We start from the raw sequence: 16,312 nt of genomic DNA, 5'->3' as shown, positions 1-16,312 counted from the left end.
TTTCCCTCGGTTGAGGAGGATCAAGTTTGAGATCAATTAAGTAAACTGGATATCCGCAAGTCCATGGGTCCTGATGAGATGCACCCACGAGTGCTGAGGGAGCTGGCAGAAGTCATTGCTGGGCCACTCTCCATCATTTTGAAAGGTCCAGGAGAACAGGTGACGTGCCTGAGGACTGGAGGAAAGCCAATGTGTTAAGATGAAAATGAGGCATCCTGGCTCCCTTTCCTTGTGCTCTAACACCAAGGCACAAAACAAAGTAGGAGAAATGGCATCCCCTGCAAAATTTATCATCCAGGGAAGTGATGCTGTAGAACAGCCAGAGCAGGAACTCCTGCTGCATCCCTGTGTGCCACCAGTAACAGCAACAGCCCCACTGAGTGCTCACGGCTGGTGCTGGAGTGTGCAGCACCGCAGCCAAAATGCCGTCTGCATCAGCCACCTAATTAGGTTCAAAAGAGGATTAAGCCTTTGGCAACAGTTTCAAAATCCTTATGCACAAGCTCCAGGTACACTGGGTAAATGTTTTTGAGGTACCTAAATTATTTACGATCGTCTGTCCCATTTCCAGATGCGAGTCGGGTATGCAGGGGCCAGATATTTAAAAATAGATAGGCTCTAGTAAGTGCATGGGGAGGACACGATTAAACTGCTACAGCATCAGCAGCGTGCCCAGAGGAACGGATAGTGGAACTTTCATCTGCAGAGGCTTATGAAACTTTCAATATCTGGCTCCAAAGTGTCTGCTGGAGGACAGAGTGAGTTTTCTGTGTCCCATTAACCTTGTGAAAATTTTACAACATACCAGCAGTTAAGCACAAGCTCACAGAGCAGTACCTGCCCTGTACTGAGCTGCATTGCTCTGGGAGGGAGCTCACCCCAGCCCACGAGTACCACTGGGCCATGGATGGGGACAGAGGTGCCCACCGAGCAGCCTCTGCTGCGCCAGCGTTCGTTGTTGTGCTCTGGCCATTGTCCACCAGCATTTGCATTTTTTTGTGTTATGTCTCTAGCCCAGAGAAAGGTGAAAAACGGAAAGGCTGAGATGCTGCTGGAGCCCTGGAAAGGGGGTCTGCAATCCCAATTGCCACCATGGGGTCAAGAAAAGCGCCTGTATTGCCCTCAATTTGTGTTTTTCAGGCCCAAAGCTCTCAGCTGCAAGGGCAAGGAGGTGGAAAACGTTTTCAACATCCGGACACCCGAAGACGCCAACCGTGTCGTGAAGCTGGCCACGAGCAAGAATGTGGTTATCGTGGGAGCATCCTTCCTGGGTGAGCGCTTGCTCTGTGGCTGTCCACATCTTCCTGCAGATGCTCGAGTTCCTCGCCCAGTTTGTCCCGCCTCCAAACTAGACCTTAGGGTAGACCTCCAGCTCCAGGTGGGTGATAAGGACATTTCCTTGCTGAAGAAGCTGGTATTACTGAAGAGGTTGGGCTGCTCAGCTTGCATGGTGGCAGGTATTGCTGTCCCACTCTGAATAGCATGACAAGTCCACTGCTGGTGCTTGTGTGGTTTCAAACTGGGTGTGTCCACATTTGGCTTCAGCTGGGAGGGTCTTGTTTATAGGTGAAAGCCTGTGGATTTATTTCTCTTTTTACTTTTTAGCAGGTGAAAGTTTACAATACACAGGAAAAATCTTATAGTTCCTTTGATGATTCTTCTTTTTGCTTGATATGGTTCTAACAAAATTATTGTAGGTCCTGAAAGCCTTAAGCATAAATGGTTATTAGTCAGGGAATTTATTATAAAATGTTCGGTATTTGTTTTTCTTATTTTTAAAAAAGAAATCCTGTTTTAATGGTTCAATCAATCCCACCTACAGAAAAGCATATGGGGAGGGGCAATTGCAAACTGCAGGTCATCAAAAAGATCTGTTTCCAAAAATAGCCCCATACATAGAAAATGGCTTGGTGAAGGTTCCCATGCAATTGCCAGCACCAAAACTGTCCTGTTCTGATCAGAGAAAACAGCTAGTCACAGCCCATGGCTCATTACCTCTGCTGAGACAGTCCCAGCTGTAAGAGGAAGGTTTCCTTCATCTGATGTCCATTGCTCCAAGTGCTACATCTTCCCGAGGCACTTTGGGACTTCATCATGACCAGTTCTTCCCTTTGGTCTTTGAAACCTGCATCTAAGAACAATTGCCATAAATCATAAATCTCACCTGAAATGGTGTGGCCACTAGGACTGGTGGCACCCCAGATCTCCCAGTAGAGCAGCTCCAAGCTCCCCAGCCAGGAACGGGCAAGGCTGCTCCTCTGCTGTGGCCAGTACTGAGGACACAGGGCAGCACTGGGTTTGTTCCCACGGCCGCTCAGACCTGCTTCTGTTCCCCAGGGATGGAGGTGGCAGCCTACCTCGCAGAGAGGGCTCACTCGGTGTCCCTGGTGGAGCTGGAGGAAGTTCCCTTCAAGAAGTTCTTTGGAGAGAAGGTTGGCCGCGCTGTCATGAAGGTGAACTCACTTTCCCATGTGGGATGTGGTTTTGGTGACAAAGTGGATTCTGCTTGTTTCACTTATTGCACTAATTAATTTGTTATTTGACGATTATTGATTAATCTGTGGTGGTAGCAGTCACTAGAAAGAAAGAATGGGCTGTGTCTTCCCTCTCATGGTCCAAGTGCTGTAGAGCACCTTCTTCTTGACATGTCAGGGATGGGGGTGGTGCCAACCCCCTTTGCAACGTGGGTCGAGATGAGCAGGGGGGTGGGCAGGGCAGTGCAGGGGGCACAGGGACACCAGGAGTGGGGGTGGTTCGGGGTCCTGATGTTCCCTGCTCTGTCCCATGTCCCCCCTCCAGATGTTCGAGAGCAACAGGGTGAAGTTCTACATGCAGACAGAGGTGTCGGAGCTGAGGGAGCAGGAGGGCAAGGTAGGGTGCGGGCAGGGGCTCCTTGGGGGAGCCATTCCCTTTGCCGCTGGGGTTTTGCCCTCTACTCTTTCCTAGCCCCTGAAATTCATATTCCTGGATTTAGCCCCCAGAAGCAAATGTGCTCCAGCCATGGTGTGTGGGGTGGTTCCATTGCTCCCATCCTCTTCCTGCGGCCATTATAAAGAATTATGGTCAACTTGCACGTCAAAAATGAAGAGAGCTGCCAGCTTGGCTTGCTGCTGCTGCAAGGTTTTGGGGTTATTTTTGTCCCTAAAATAACTGTGATGCCCCTCTGTGTCTCATGCAGCTGAAAGAGGTTGTGCTGAAGAGCGGGAAGGTCCTGCGCGCTGACGTGTGTGTGGTTGGTGTTGGTAAGGGCTGTCGCTGCGGGCATGGAGCCCGGTGGAGGAAGAGCTGGAGGGGACATGCCACCTACAGTCCATGGGGCTTGGGGGCTGGGGATGCTGGTGGTGATGTACCAGCCCCATTTGGCTGCCACACACGAGTCTGCATAGCAAAGCTGAAAAAGGCCTTTCCAGAGCCTCTACCCCAGAATGCAACTGAAAATATATTTGGAAAATAGTAATGGTTTCTTTTTTTCCAGAAAAAACCACAACATTCAAACCAACTTCATCCTCTCAAGTTGTTTTTTTAAAGCCTCCCCAAACTGAACTTTTTTCCTGGTTGGTTTGGTTTTGGTTTGGTTTTTTTTTTTTTTTTTTTATTGCTGCCAGTGCTGTGGAAGAGGGTATTTTTCTCCTTTACGCTTGTGTGGGGGGAAAAAAAATCCCTTTCTCACTCTGCAACTTTTCAAAATGCTGTGGACTGGAAGAATCACAGAATTAGTTTAATTCAGCTTTTGTTGTTTTATTGACTACTCCAATTTGTGGAGGCTAGAGGAAAAAAAGATCAAAAAGGGAAAATGAAAGCTGAAGAAAAGGTACAGACTGGGGGGAGGCAGAGGAAATCCAAGGGCTCCCTTTTAAATGTATTTTTTTCAAAACATCTATGTAAGAGAAGTGGATTGAAAATTATCTTCAAGCATTAGAAAAGGGTGATGCCCAGGTTACAGCGGTGCACTGATGGCTTGGGGAGCAGTAGGGACCTGGGTGCAGAGGGTGATGTAATGGGGGCTCTGTAGGGAGCCTGGCTCTGCTCCCCACTGCCTTTCCCTTGGGGCAGATGGGCTGTCTGGGCAGGGGGGAGATCTGCTGGCCCCCCGTGGGGGCTGCGGGGATGCCCGGCTACTGTGCCGGCAGCCCTTGCCTTCTCCCACAGGCGCAGTCCCAGCGACAGGCTTTCTCAAGCAGAGTGGCATCAACATTGACTCCAAAGGCTTCATCGTGGTCAACAAGGTGAGCCTGGAGGGCAGCCCCCACCGGAGGGGAGAGGAGAAGGAACTGCAGGGACTCCTCCAAGTTGAGCTTCCCCCAGGCTCCGAACTGCTGTCGCAGGGGCAATTCCTCCACTGAGATGCTGGGGGCATCACGCTGGAGTGCCTGGGACCCCCTCCGAGTGAGGGGTTTGCAAATCCCAGCCCTGGGTGCTGTGGAAGGGTCCAACTCTGAGCTGTCCTGGAGTGCTGTGGATATTCTGGGGGGAAAGAAATGGAGAAAGATCCACCTTTTCAAGGATCCCAAAGGATCTTGTCTTTCCTCCCCCCCACCAGTGACTCTGATGGGAGCAGTGTTGGTGCTGATGGGTGGTGTGCACCAGGAATGAGGAGCATGTCGGGACCTCTGCTCCTGGGGCTCATTGTCACCCACCCCTGCACTTACTGCTCATGTGTGCAATAGGGCCAGCAGATCCCAATCTTCTAAGAGGGGCTCCAGGACTCCAGTCTGTGTTGTAACCCCACTGGCAGAGGGATGCTGTGGGTTCCTGCCTGCATGGTCCACTTTGAAAGTGAGGAACGCTAACTTAAATCCCACCCAGGGGTCCCACAGCTGAGCAGAGGTTGTCCATGTGCCCTTGGGGACCGTGGCGGCTCTCAGGCAGGTCCCTGTTTGCTGTAGGGGGCAAACCCCACCCATGCGCACTTCTGCTTCCCCACTGCAGATGATGCAAACCAACATCCCCGGAGTCTTTGCAGCCGGTGATGCTGTCACATTCCCACTGGCCTTGAGGAATAATAAGAAGGTGAACATCCCTCACTGGCAGATGGCCCATATGCACGGTAGGTGCTTTTCAGTCCCTTTGCTTTGCGACAGCAAATTACTTATGGAAAAGAGCCTTTTTCAGATCCCTAGGAAATTTCCAAGCCCTCTAGTGAGAGAAAGGGACAACTGCCAACAGGGAAATGGGGTAGTTGTAGTAAACATTTTGAAGCATGTTTATTTTATCTTGTCAGCCTTCTTGATGTGCATTGCCTAACGATGCCTCATTACAAACACAGAGGTGCCAGGGACAGGCTTTCCCATACCTTGTGTGCTCCCTGGCATCTGCAGTTGCTGCAGGAGCCTGATCTTCTCCTTGCCCTGGGACACTTAGAAGCTCACACCCTAATGTTATTTGGGTTTACATCCCTAGCTGAGCTGCCCACAATGCTGGGCTGGCCCAAGAGCATGCTGCAGAGCTGAGACCTTTCTCCTCTCCACACCAGCAAGCCTGGAAACTCCCAAGCGTGACAGGCTGCCCTTGAGCTTTTCAAGGCCACAACCCTATGGGGAGGTTGATCTCTGGGTGGGTGGCCTGGGTGAGAGGTTTTGGAAGCAAACCTCCAAAGTTAGCTTTTGGACACAGACCCCTTCAGTGCTGGTCCAGCCATGCCTCTGTGGCAGGGCTCTACCCCAACCGTCTCCATGCCCCCAGGGGTTCATCTGTCCCACCCCTGTCTGTGGTGGGAGCTCAGCAAGCTCTCAGACCTGTCACCGTTGCAGAACCTGGGTTGAAACAAGCTCATGAGCACGTTGGTCGTGGCAGTGGAGGTGACAAGTCAGTAGGAGCTGCACTGACGGGGAGGAGTCTGAGCCCAGCCTTGGACGATGCGATGCATTTCCTTGTTGGTGCTTGTTGCTGTACGAGATTTTATTAGCTTAAGCAGGTCTTGGTTTCCCTGGACTCTGGGATTGGAGATGTCAATGCTGTGCTGTAACCTGAGGCCAGACCACAGCGGTTGCCTCAGTGGGGACCTTCCTCGCTTATTCTGCTGCTTCTCTCTTCCAGGCCGTATAGCTGCATTGAACATGCTAGCCCACGGCATGGAGATCAGCACAGTCCCATATCTGTGGACTGCTATGTTCGGGAAGAGCATCCGATACGCGGGTAAGGGGCTCCCCAGTGCTGCTGTAGAATTTGTGCTGGTGGAGATGTCCTGGGATAGAGAAACCACAGCCACCTCCCTTGCTGTGACCCCTCCACGACAACCTCTGCCTTGGGTCTGCTTCCCTTCCTGGCTCCAGAGGGGCTTGGTGTCTCCTCTGAAACCCCTCTACTTGTGGCGATGGGGTGCAGGGCCAGAGGGATGGCTGTGGTTGCAGGGCATGGCGCAGCGTGAACAGAGATTGTCTCCCTGAACTTGCACTTCTCTGAAAGAAGGGGTGTTTCTTGGTACCTCCATCTCCCAGTGCTGCTCTCCTGGTCATTGCAGGATGCTCCTTGTGTAGCTCTGGACTGAAACGCTCTGTCTTAGGGGCTAGAGCTGGATCTGGGGGAATTGTTGCTGAATCCACTGCTTCTTCTCTGCCTTCCAGGCCATGGGGAAGGATTCGATGATGTCGTCATTCAGGGAGATTTAGATGAACTGAAGTTTGTGGCATTTTATACCAAGTAAGCATTTCTCTTCTCCACATTCCTACACAGGCATTTGTCTAAGCTTGTTCTGCCAGGCTGGAAAATACTTTTGCCAGAGCTTCTGTCAGTTGGGTTTGTTCATCTCTGGACACTGAGTTTGCAGGACATTAATAAAAGGCCCTAGAGAAATGATGTGCTAAGCATAAAGCAAGTTAAACTGGTCTTTGGATCTGACATCTCTGCCATATGTAAGCACTTTGTCTGTTCATGTACTATCCGAGAGCAGATAATGGCTTCTATCAATTTGTTGCTGGCAATTCCCATCAAAGATTTCCTTCCCATCTCATCACTGTGTTAATGATTTGTGACCAGGGCTGGACTGGGACCACGGACACCACTGTTCCTGCTGCTTGTTTGACAAATTAAGCTCAAAAAACTCTTCCGTCTATTAACAAGCTGTGAAGGCTAGCAAGAGTTCAGGAGCTGTCATTACACCTGTAGTGAAACCCAGCTCTCCCCAGGCTGAGCGCCTATCTGGGAATGTTTTCCTGAGGTGTGTTGACAGCTGGGATGTGTTGCCTCTGCTGTTCTTGAGCCACACTGGCTCTTTAGACTGGCAAGACCGTGCACCGTGAATTTATCCCCAAAATATTTGCTGCTGTTTATTCTTTGTCCCATCCTCATCTGAGATCAATAGCCACAGAGCCTCCTCATGCCTGGAGACAGGGGATTTCTTCAAGTGCTTTGATTAAGGATGGGGAGAGTGAAGCCAGGGACGCGAAGGTCTGCCCGGCTCAGCAACCAAACTGCTCGGCAGCAACGTTCGGGCAGGGATCAGGAGGGAGCTCTGGGCAGGAGCCAGTTCCTGCTCTGCAGAGATCATCTCACCAGGGCTTGCTGCCCCCTTATCCCCTGCCCAACGTCGCTTACAACCCACCCTTCGTGTCCCCTCCCTGAGGGTGGCCGCTTGCTCCCATCACTCCAGGACGGAGCCTGGCAGTTGGATGTGTCCATGGGGCTTGGAGAGGCGCAGGGCTCACTTCATCACCCCGTGGCAGGAGCCAGCCGGGTGCCCAGCGCTCACCCTCCTTCTCCTGGTGCCTCTGCACCTCAGATTAAAACCTGCTGCAGGCGATGGGAGTCCAGCACCCGCTGGCACCCGGGGGCCCTTTGCACATGGAGGCACCTCTGAGCTTGTGGGCACCTTGGCCAAAATTGCCTGAAAGGGTGGGTTTGTGCCAAGGCACCACCTGTGCTGGGGAGATGTGCTGCAAGAGGACATTGCCACAGCCACGGGGCTGTCACTCCCTGCCCTCTTCATGTTTTGAAGTGCTTTTAAAGCACATAACGGCCAAAGCAGCATTTTAAAATACAGTTGGCTCAGCGAGTGTGAGCCAGGGGAAGATAAACCCCCCTTTTTGGCAGTTCTGCTGCACTGGTTTGCAGAGTTGTGTGGACTTTTGCCACTGCATCCCCTGCGAAGCTGCTCCGCAGCCCCTGCTCTGCCCCGTCCCTGTGGGCTGTCCCCAACTGCGGCAAAGGCAGCATCACGGGGCTGGGCATCCATGGGCTGCACCGGCACCACACATTTCCTTCCAGCACGTAATCTCTGAAACCTCTATTCTTCCTTTCCACATCAGAACATTTAGCTGTTTATCACAAACCTAATTAGAAAGGAAATGTCAGATTGCTTTAATTAAACATCTGTAGAGCCCGTTCAAAAGGAAAGCCCCGAGCAAGGTGCATAATCCCTGCTCAGTGCCATGGTCCCACGCTCAGCGGCTGCTGGGGGGCGAAGGCAGCCTGGGCAGACCCTCTGGCATGCAGGAGAGCTGGGCTCAGCGGGGGGCAGCTCCCCGGTGGGGCTCCACCGCCAAGCACCATAGTGTCTGCCACCCAGGAGGGGCTCCCAGAGATGGCTTTTGGGTACCAGGACGGCATCCCATGCTGTGAGGCGGAGATACTGGGGAAGCACCAGCTTGAGGGGGGCCGGACAGTGCATCTCCTGCTTTACTTGTCTGTAATCAAGTCCCCATCTCTGCTTCTGCGAGAGGCCACTGGGAACATTTCTTCCTCTTTTTCCCATTTGGTGATAGTTCTTCTGGTTGGTGCTAATGCTTTCAGACTGAGGACACTGTCCCAGATTGACCACCCTTTCCTGCTTCCTTCTGCCATGCCCACCCAATGGCATAGACTCTTCTCCTGGTGCGCACTGCCTTGGTTGGTGCATGAAGTGCTGGTGGGTCCCACTCCCGGAGCCTGTCCTCAGCATCAGCTTTCACAACGGGGCTCTTTTTTCCCCGGAGTCTGAAGAAGAAGGCTGTTTAGTTATCCCTGTTCAGAGCTGTGTGAGCTGTAGCGAGGTCAGCGTGAGGCCCTGGGCCAGGTGTACAGGATGGTGCTCTGCAGATGTCCACATGGGACACTATGTTCACCACAGCACCTCAGCCAAAACAGACCAAGGGCATCCCACCCCTAAGACAGAATCACAGAGTCTTCATGGTTGGAAGGGACCTTTGAGATCATCGAGTCCAACCAAAAAAAAACCAAACCAACCAAAAAAACCCACCCCCCCAATTCTCCTCCTCCCCCCACACACAAAAAAAAAAAGAAACCACCAAAAAACCCAAAACTCCCCACCCCACCCACAAACAGACGCAAACCACCAATCTCGGGCACCAGAGCATGCTCTGAAGTGCCACGTCTACACGTTTCTTAAATACCTCCAGGGATGGTGACTCCACCACCTCCCTGGGCAGGCTGTTCCAGTGCCTGACCACTCTCTCAGGAAAGTCATTCTTCCTGATATCTAATCTAAACCTCCCCTGCCCCAACTTCAGACCATTTCCTCTGGTCCTGCCATTATTCCCTTGGGAGAAGAGGTCAACACCCACCTCTCTTACACCCTCCTTTCAGGGAGTTGTAGAGGGCAATGAGGTCCCCCCTCAGCCTCCTCTTCTCCAAACTAAACATGCCCAGTTCCCTCAGCCTCTCCTCGTATGACTTGTTCTCCAGACCCCTCACCAGCTTGGTGGCTCTCCTCTGGACACGCTCCAGCAGCTCAATGTCCTTCCTGTAGTGAGGGGCCCAGAACTGGACACAGCGCTCGAGGTGAGGCCTCACCAGTGCCCAGTACAGAGGCACCATCACTGCCCGGCTCCTGCTGGCCACGCTGTTCCTGATACAGGCCGGGATGCCGTTGGCCTTCTTGGCTACCTGGGCACACGGCTGGCTCACGTTAAGCCGGCTGTCCACCAACACCCCCAGGTCCTTTTCTGCCGGGCAGCTTTCCAGCCACTCTTCCCCAAGCCTGTAGCATTGCCTGGGGTTGTTGTGACCGAAATGCAGGACCCGGCACTTGGCCTTATTAAACCTCATCTCATTGGCCTTGGCCCATTGATCCAACCTGTCCAGGTCCCTCTGTAGAGCCTGCCGACCCTCAAGCAGATCAACACTCCCACCTAGCTTGGTGTCATCTGCAAACTTACTGAGGGTGCACTCAATCCCCTTATCTAGGTCATCAATAAAGATATTAAACAAGACTGGCCCCAAAACTGAGCCCTGAGGGACACCACTGGTGACTGGCCGCCAGCTGGATTTCACCCCATTAATCACAACTCTAGACCTCAGAGATCTTGGGATATCCAGGGAATTTCTGCATTTGCCTTCTTTGTGGTTCCCCGCTTCCATTGTGTTGAACCCTACAAAGGAAGGGAAGACCGTATAGACACGGTGCTCATCCACAGTGCTTCATCTTCCCTCAGCCTTTCCACCAATACTTCTGATTGCTCCAAATCCCAGGTTCAGGAAGGGCACTCTTGTTGCCTCTAAAGACCTTTTGAAAAAGAGGGATTCCCCCTGGCTTCCCCATCTGTCAGACAAAATGCTTAAAAGCCACTGTTGATGTGGGATGCTCCAGTTCACCAGCACCCCATGAGTTATTTCACAGAAGGACCAGCTACCCCATGTCTTGCTGATGGAAGTGTTTGGGCTGCATCCACCTTTCCAGTTGGTTGTGTCAGGCACTGGCTGGGCTTGAGGTGGAGCTGGTGGATGTCTGGTGGCATTACGTCTTCCTTTCCTTTCCCTTGCACGTCTTGGAACAGCACATCTCCCCCTGGTTTTGATGCATAGGTCTGTCCAGCCACTTTGTGTTTCCCAACTGGGAGCTGACTGTGCTTAGGAAAGCAAACATAGAGGAACCCACTGAACTTCAAGACTGTGTGGTGTGGTGTGAAGATAGTGCAGAGCCTCCCTGGAGTCCTGAAACCCCAGCCCCCACTGTGTGCTGAGCAGCAGAGGCATCAGGCAATGGTGAAGCAGCCAAGGCTGAGTCCCTGTGTGATGGAAACAACCATCTTGTAGGGACACCCCAGGCTGTGGTTCATGGTGGGATGGGGTTCTCACTGGCAGTTTGTGTTTCTGAACTTGGGGCAACAGGAGAAGAGGGAATCTGCACTGCACTGCCATCAGGTACTGCTGCAAGCTTCTTGAAAGGAGGCTGGCTGTCTTCTGTAAAGAAAACCCATGAGATCCTGCACATATAATTGGAGTTACATCCCTAGGGAATGGGGTCCTGTGGAGGACCTCATTTACATCAGGCAGGCCATCAAGCATCACAACAGAGAAGGTGCAGGGTCAGAAAGCAAAGAGCTCTTCTAAACCACAGCAGCAGCCCTCAAATGTGACAGCCCAGCAGGTGGTTCAGCTGAACACACGTGCTTTTTAATCTTCTCAGATGGTTGATTATCCTCACTGCCTGTCATGCGGACGCCTATTTTTCCGGTGTGAATGTATTGCTCATCAGCTCCTTGTTTTCATCTGGTCTACTGGATGGAAGAGCTGCAGGCTATCAGAGATCCCCTCTGCTGTAGGTACACATCTCTGCAGTGACCCAAGGATGCTTGAGATGGGATTTCCAGTGGCAACCAACTCTTGTTCTAGAGCTCCTGGCAATGCAGCAGCTCCCCCTTCCTGCAACCATTCCTGTGGAGCAGCACCCTGTGCCAGAGCCTGGCTGATGTTGGTCCATCTCTGGGTCTGGCTGGTGTGGACTAAGTTGTGGACAAGCTCCACTGGCTCCAGAGAAGATTCTGGGCTCCTGGTCTGCTCTGCAAACCTGTACTCACCCATGGGATGGGGAAGCCAGACCGCTGCTCTGTTGCTGACTTGCTCCCCCTTATTTGTAGTGAGCTTATTTAGGAATTGGAGCCTTTTGGAATAGATAGTCTTCTATGATGGAGCTCCCCTGTGGCTTTGTGGGACAACTATGAGAGGCGACTTCAACTAGCATGGCTCCACAGAGATGAAGTGTCCTCTGAAACACGGCTTCTGCTCTCCTCCTCCCAGGAATCAGACACATGTTCCCCCCACCCCCAGCTGCTCTTTGCTCTGTTGGTCATGAAGCTCTTTGGCAGTGGATTGAAGAGCAGATCTTGATTCAACTTACTCAACAATATCACCAGTGTTTAATATCTTACCCACACACCTCCTCTGATCTTTGCATTGTTTGTCTATTCAGTTATCTATTGATGAGTCATCTCTTGGATCCAGTCTTTGAAGATTTACACTCAGGTTGACCTCTGCAAACCTCAAAGCAGAAGAGCCCTTCTTATTTTTCTTGTGACCTTTAGCCAAAGCTCCTCCAGCATTTTTACATCCTCTTCCCTTCTGCTTCATTTGATTCCCTTTCAGCCTTTGAGGTTGCATTGTGCCACCAGCCACCCTGGTGGCATGAGACCCATTGGCATGCTGATGAATGATGGTCATCAGCACTGGGATCTGCTGCTGGACATACACAGAAGTTTCATTCCCTGGGGCTGGTGGGACCCTGGCATCAGACAGCCAGTGCTTTGGGAGGGGTGTGCCTGTGAAGCAGCTCAGAGGTGGGAACTCTGCCCACTTGGAGGTGGGGATCAGGAAGGGGATGTGGAGCAGCACAACCGAGTCTCCCTCAGGGAAATCCTGACCACCCACTTCTTCACTCCCTTGGTACAGGGCAGCAGCACAGGGATCACCTGCCCAGATGGCAGCAGCCACTGGGATCCTTGCTGATGTCTAGGTTTTTATCCACCATCAGATCCACCTTTGCTGGTGTTTTCCCACAGATGCCAGGGTGCCCAGAGCTGTCTTCGCCCCCTGGGCACCCTAGTGATGCTCACCATGCCAGCATGTGAGCATCGGAGAGATCACAGTGGGGCCAACCTGCAGTGTCAGCTCTGAGCCCTCTCCTGTCCCTTGTCCCACACTGCTAGCACAACCCCCGTGGTTCTAACACCTTGGGATGGCTCCTAACCCTGGAGTGGGTGTTTCTTTTTGCTTCACACTTCTCTCCAGCATGTTGCTTTTTGGGTGATGGAGCTGTGGCCACCCGTGGCTGCCCTAACTGCTCTGCTCTGCCTGGCCCTAGGAGCGACGAGGTGGTGGCGGTGGCCAGCATGAACTACGACCCTATCGTGTCCAAGGTGACTGAGGTCCTGTCTGCTGGCAGAACCATCCGAAAGCGTGATGTGGAGTAAGTAGACACGCTGCAGGAACCGGCAGTGCCAGGGCAGGGACCGAGCCCAGCTGTGGGGTGCAGGGCAGGGCTGAGCACCCCGAGGCTGGACCCTGACAGGCTCTGGGCAGCTCTTTCCCAATGCTCCCCACTCCATACCCTTCTCTCATCTCCCTTCCTGCCCCTCTCACTCCGTCCCCCCAGTGCTGCCTCTTGGCCGCCTCCAGGTCTGGCACCCCCGACACAAGAGGTTTGTCTTAAACACCAGGATCTAAATCCTTGCACAGTCTCGATGGGACAGTGGTGCTCACTGCCACTGGGTGCTGGCATGTCACCGCAGCAGCACTGCCTGATGCTGGGGTGCCCCTGGGCACCCAGTCAATCAGTGGGACCTGCAGAGGGGCTGGATGTGCTGCCCGTGCACAACCCTCTGCAAGAGCAAAGCCTGGAGAGCTCGTGGTGCTGGGACACTGGCCCTTGGTGTCTCAGCCTCTGGTCCATTGGGGAGTAGCTCACAGGCAAAATGCATTTTTCTCCCTTCACTTTGTTTTTAAGACTTTGCACAGAGAAGAGTGAACCCCTGCATGCAGAGGGTGGGTGCAGAACATGCTGTGCTGGAAGGCAAATGCCAGGGAGGTGATAACAGGAGCCTTTAGAGTGGGAATCAGAGCTGAGGGGGGGAATGTGGGTCCCTGTCCCTAGGATGTTTCCACATCTGGAATAAAAGCAGACTTTTCCAAATAGCTTGGGGTTAGAAGCACTCCCAGCCCCTGGGCAGCCCCAAGCTAGCTCGGTCACCCTGGGCACCCCTGGGATGGGGGGCATGTCGAGGGTCCAGCAGCCACCAGAGACGGGAAGGGTCGTGCCCATCATCTCCAGTACATCAGGAAATGGTTGATGGCCACCCAGTTTGCAGATGGGAAGGAGGTGGCATCTCATGGGCAGCCTGGTGGCGGGGGAAGCTGCTGGCCCCCATGGTGGGGCTCAGAAAGCCTGGAGGAAGCAGGACTGCCTAAACATGAATGTCTTTTCTCTCTCTGTCTCCTGCTGCTTTTGCACCTTTTAGGCTGTTTGTCCGTCACGGCAAGTACGTTGGGTTTGGAGTCCTGGGTGCACTGGGCATCAAGGGATGGCAGGAGGGACAGCCAGCCCCCTGCTCGGGTCATGTCCCTACTTCCTGTGTGGGGACACCGGTTACGGCTGCATCCTTCTTTTGCAGCTGCCCTGGGGGTGATGCCACTGTGCTGGGTGATGGGGCTGGGGGTGGCAGGAGCCCTGCTGTGGGTGGGCATGGCTGCCATGTCCCCTTTGCACGGTGCTGGTGCACAGATCTGCTGGGAAAAAGCTGCCTTTTGGCTGGGACCAAAGGCACTTGCTGCTCAGTGGCTTTCCTTGAATTTTCAGCTGAATGCCAGAATGGCTTGTTTTAAATTAAAAAAAAAAATACTGTTTGAACTCAGTTCTACATGAAATTAGGGAACTGCAGTTGAGTTTTTGAATAGTGATGTGTGAGTGAGGGTGGAGGAGGGGACGCTGCCGTCCTGCCCAGGCTGGCTGTGCCCCTGCGTGGAGCAGCACGGGTGGTGACACGGGGACTGATGGCCGATGGCTGGACTAGCGGCAAGGGCAGCGCCCAGGCACACCCAGCACATTTGCTTGTGCGCGCTTGAAACACCTCACAGTACTGCTGGTTTTTTCTCTTTTTTAGAACCGGAGATATGTCCTGGCTAACTGGCAAAGGCTCCTAACACCACTGGTAGCTGTGCCCTCCTGATGCTGCACTCACCATTGGGAGATGGGACGGCAGCTCCGTGGACAAGCGGGACCACTGTGGCTGAGTCATTTCCCTTTGAGACTTGGATGAACCCACACTTACCTTCCCCACAGACCGCCGATGGCTCCCCTGTTCCACTGCCTGCCAGGCTGGGGCTCGGCTGCTGCCATTCCTGGGGGAAAAGCAGCCCCCAGAGAGAGCAGGGTTTGGCACTGCCAGCAGGGACGGATCCCACGTGGCTGCTGCTGAGGGGCTGAGGGGTCCCCAGATGGCTCTGCTCTGAGCACGTCCCTCGCCCCCGTACACAGCGCGAGTGCCTTTCCTTGCTCCCTGTGCTTCCAAGCACGTTGCCCCTTCCCAATGAGCATCCCCTGACATCTGCTCCCTCTCCGCATGGCTGTAGTGCTTGCCATGGCTCTCCCTGTGCCCACCCACCCTGGGGAGCACCCCGGGGTGGGGCAGGGAGATGGGGTCATGCCGGGTGGTCTCTGTACAGCCTGTGTTTGCGTTTTACATTGTCCCTTCTCCAGGCGGGTTGCCCTGCCCAGGCCCCCCAGCAGAGGTGGGTCCCTGCCCAAGCCAAGGGCTCTGGGTCTCATGGGTCCCCATCCCAGCACCACAGCATCTCCCCGTCCCGGAGCAGACAAGGGGCTGGAGTGCGGCTCCCTGTCTTTCGGGGGCACAGTTTGGGCTGGGGCACTGCACTGGAAACTCTCGATCAGTTCCCAGCGTGGGGAATGGGGCTCCCCAGAAAGGTGTGACAGCCAGGCTGCAGCCCCTGGGCTCGGTGGCCATCCTTCCAGCCAGCCTTGAGATGTCTCTCTCCATAGTGATTATCGCAGGATTAGTGCTGCTGCTGAGATATTTCTCAAGGAAAAGTAGCCAGAGGGGTGTTTCTGGCTCATTCCTCCTGTCACCTAGTGGCAAGGCTGCATTTCTCATCTTGGCTTTCCATAACAGTGCTCTGCTGTTGTGTTTTCTGCTCCTTGCCAGAAGAAGAGCCTTATCTCCAACTCAGGAGTAGACCTGGCCAGCCCAGAGCCCCGTGTCCATCAACCCAGCAGAGCTGGGGGACAAGAACCCCCCCTTGGAGAGTCTCCAGTGCTCTGCCCTAGGGGAGGTTTCTTCCCCCCAAATCAGTGTTTTACCCTGAGCCCAAAGCAAGAGGATTTATATTTTTAATTTGATTCACCCCTTATGAATTAAAGCACTACTATCTGTGGGATCTGGATCATCTCTGATTCCTTCCAAGGCTTTGGGTCACCTCTGCAGGTCAGCTGGATGGTGCAAGCACCTCTTCTGAGGAGTCTTCCCACTTGTGTACAGCTCACCTGTATTTATTTCCAGACTTTCCGATCTTTGCTGGGTAGAAACACCACCAGTTCATCTGTCACCTCTCTGGTTGGTCTCTTCTGGTTTCACTGCAAGGTTTTTCCCAG

At 53.4% G+C, this 16,312-nt stretch overlaps 1 protein-coding gene across 3 annotated transcripts in view; it reads left to right on the top strand.

Annotated features, from left to right (window-relative positions):
• AIFM3 (AIF family member 3) overlaps positions 1-14,847 on the top strand; it is a 40,053-nt gene extending 25,206 nt beyond the window's left edge. For 2 of the 3 annotated variants that reach the window (XM_074159409.1, XM_074159406.1), the window contains exons 10-19: positions 1,141-1,271; positions 2,338-2,453; positions 2,800-2,871; positions 3,179-3,242; positions 4,150-4,226; positions 4,930-5,047; positions 6,037-6,135; positions 6,564-6,639; positions 13,013-13,117; positions 14,808-14,847. In XM_074159409.1, the coding sequence (XP_074015510.1) occupies positions 1,141-1,271; positions 2,338-2,453; positions 2,800-2,871; positions 3,179-3,242; positions 4,150-4,226; positions 4,930-5,047; positions 6,037-6,135; positions 6,564-6,639; positions 13,013-13,117; positions 14,808-14,847 (898 nt within the window). Of the gene's footprint in view, positions 1-1,140; positions 1,272-2,337; positions 2,454-2,799; positions 2,872-3,178; positions 3,243-4,149; positions 4,227-4,929; positions 5,048-6,036; positions 6,136-6,563; positions 6,640-13,012; positions 13,118-14,165; positions 14,187-14,807 lie in introns of all 3 variants that reach the window. The other variant, XM_074159408.1, reaches the window with a different exon arrangement.
• Positions 14,848-16,312: the final 1,465 nt, after the last annotated feature.

Source organism: Numenius arquata, chromosome 16 (assembly GCF_964106895.1).
Source record: "Numenius arquata chromosome 16, bNumArq3.hap1.1, whole genome shotgun sequence".
Classification (NCBI taxonomy): Eukaryota; Metazoa; Chordata; class Aves; order Charadriiformes; family Scolopacidae; genus Numenius; species Numenius arquata.
Note: the sequence above shows the minus strand (reverse complement) of the source record. Positions and strands in the feature narration are given on the sequence as shown.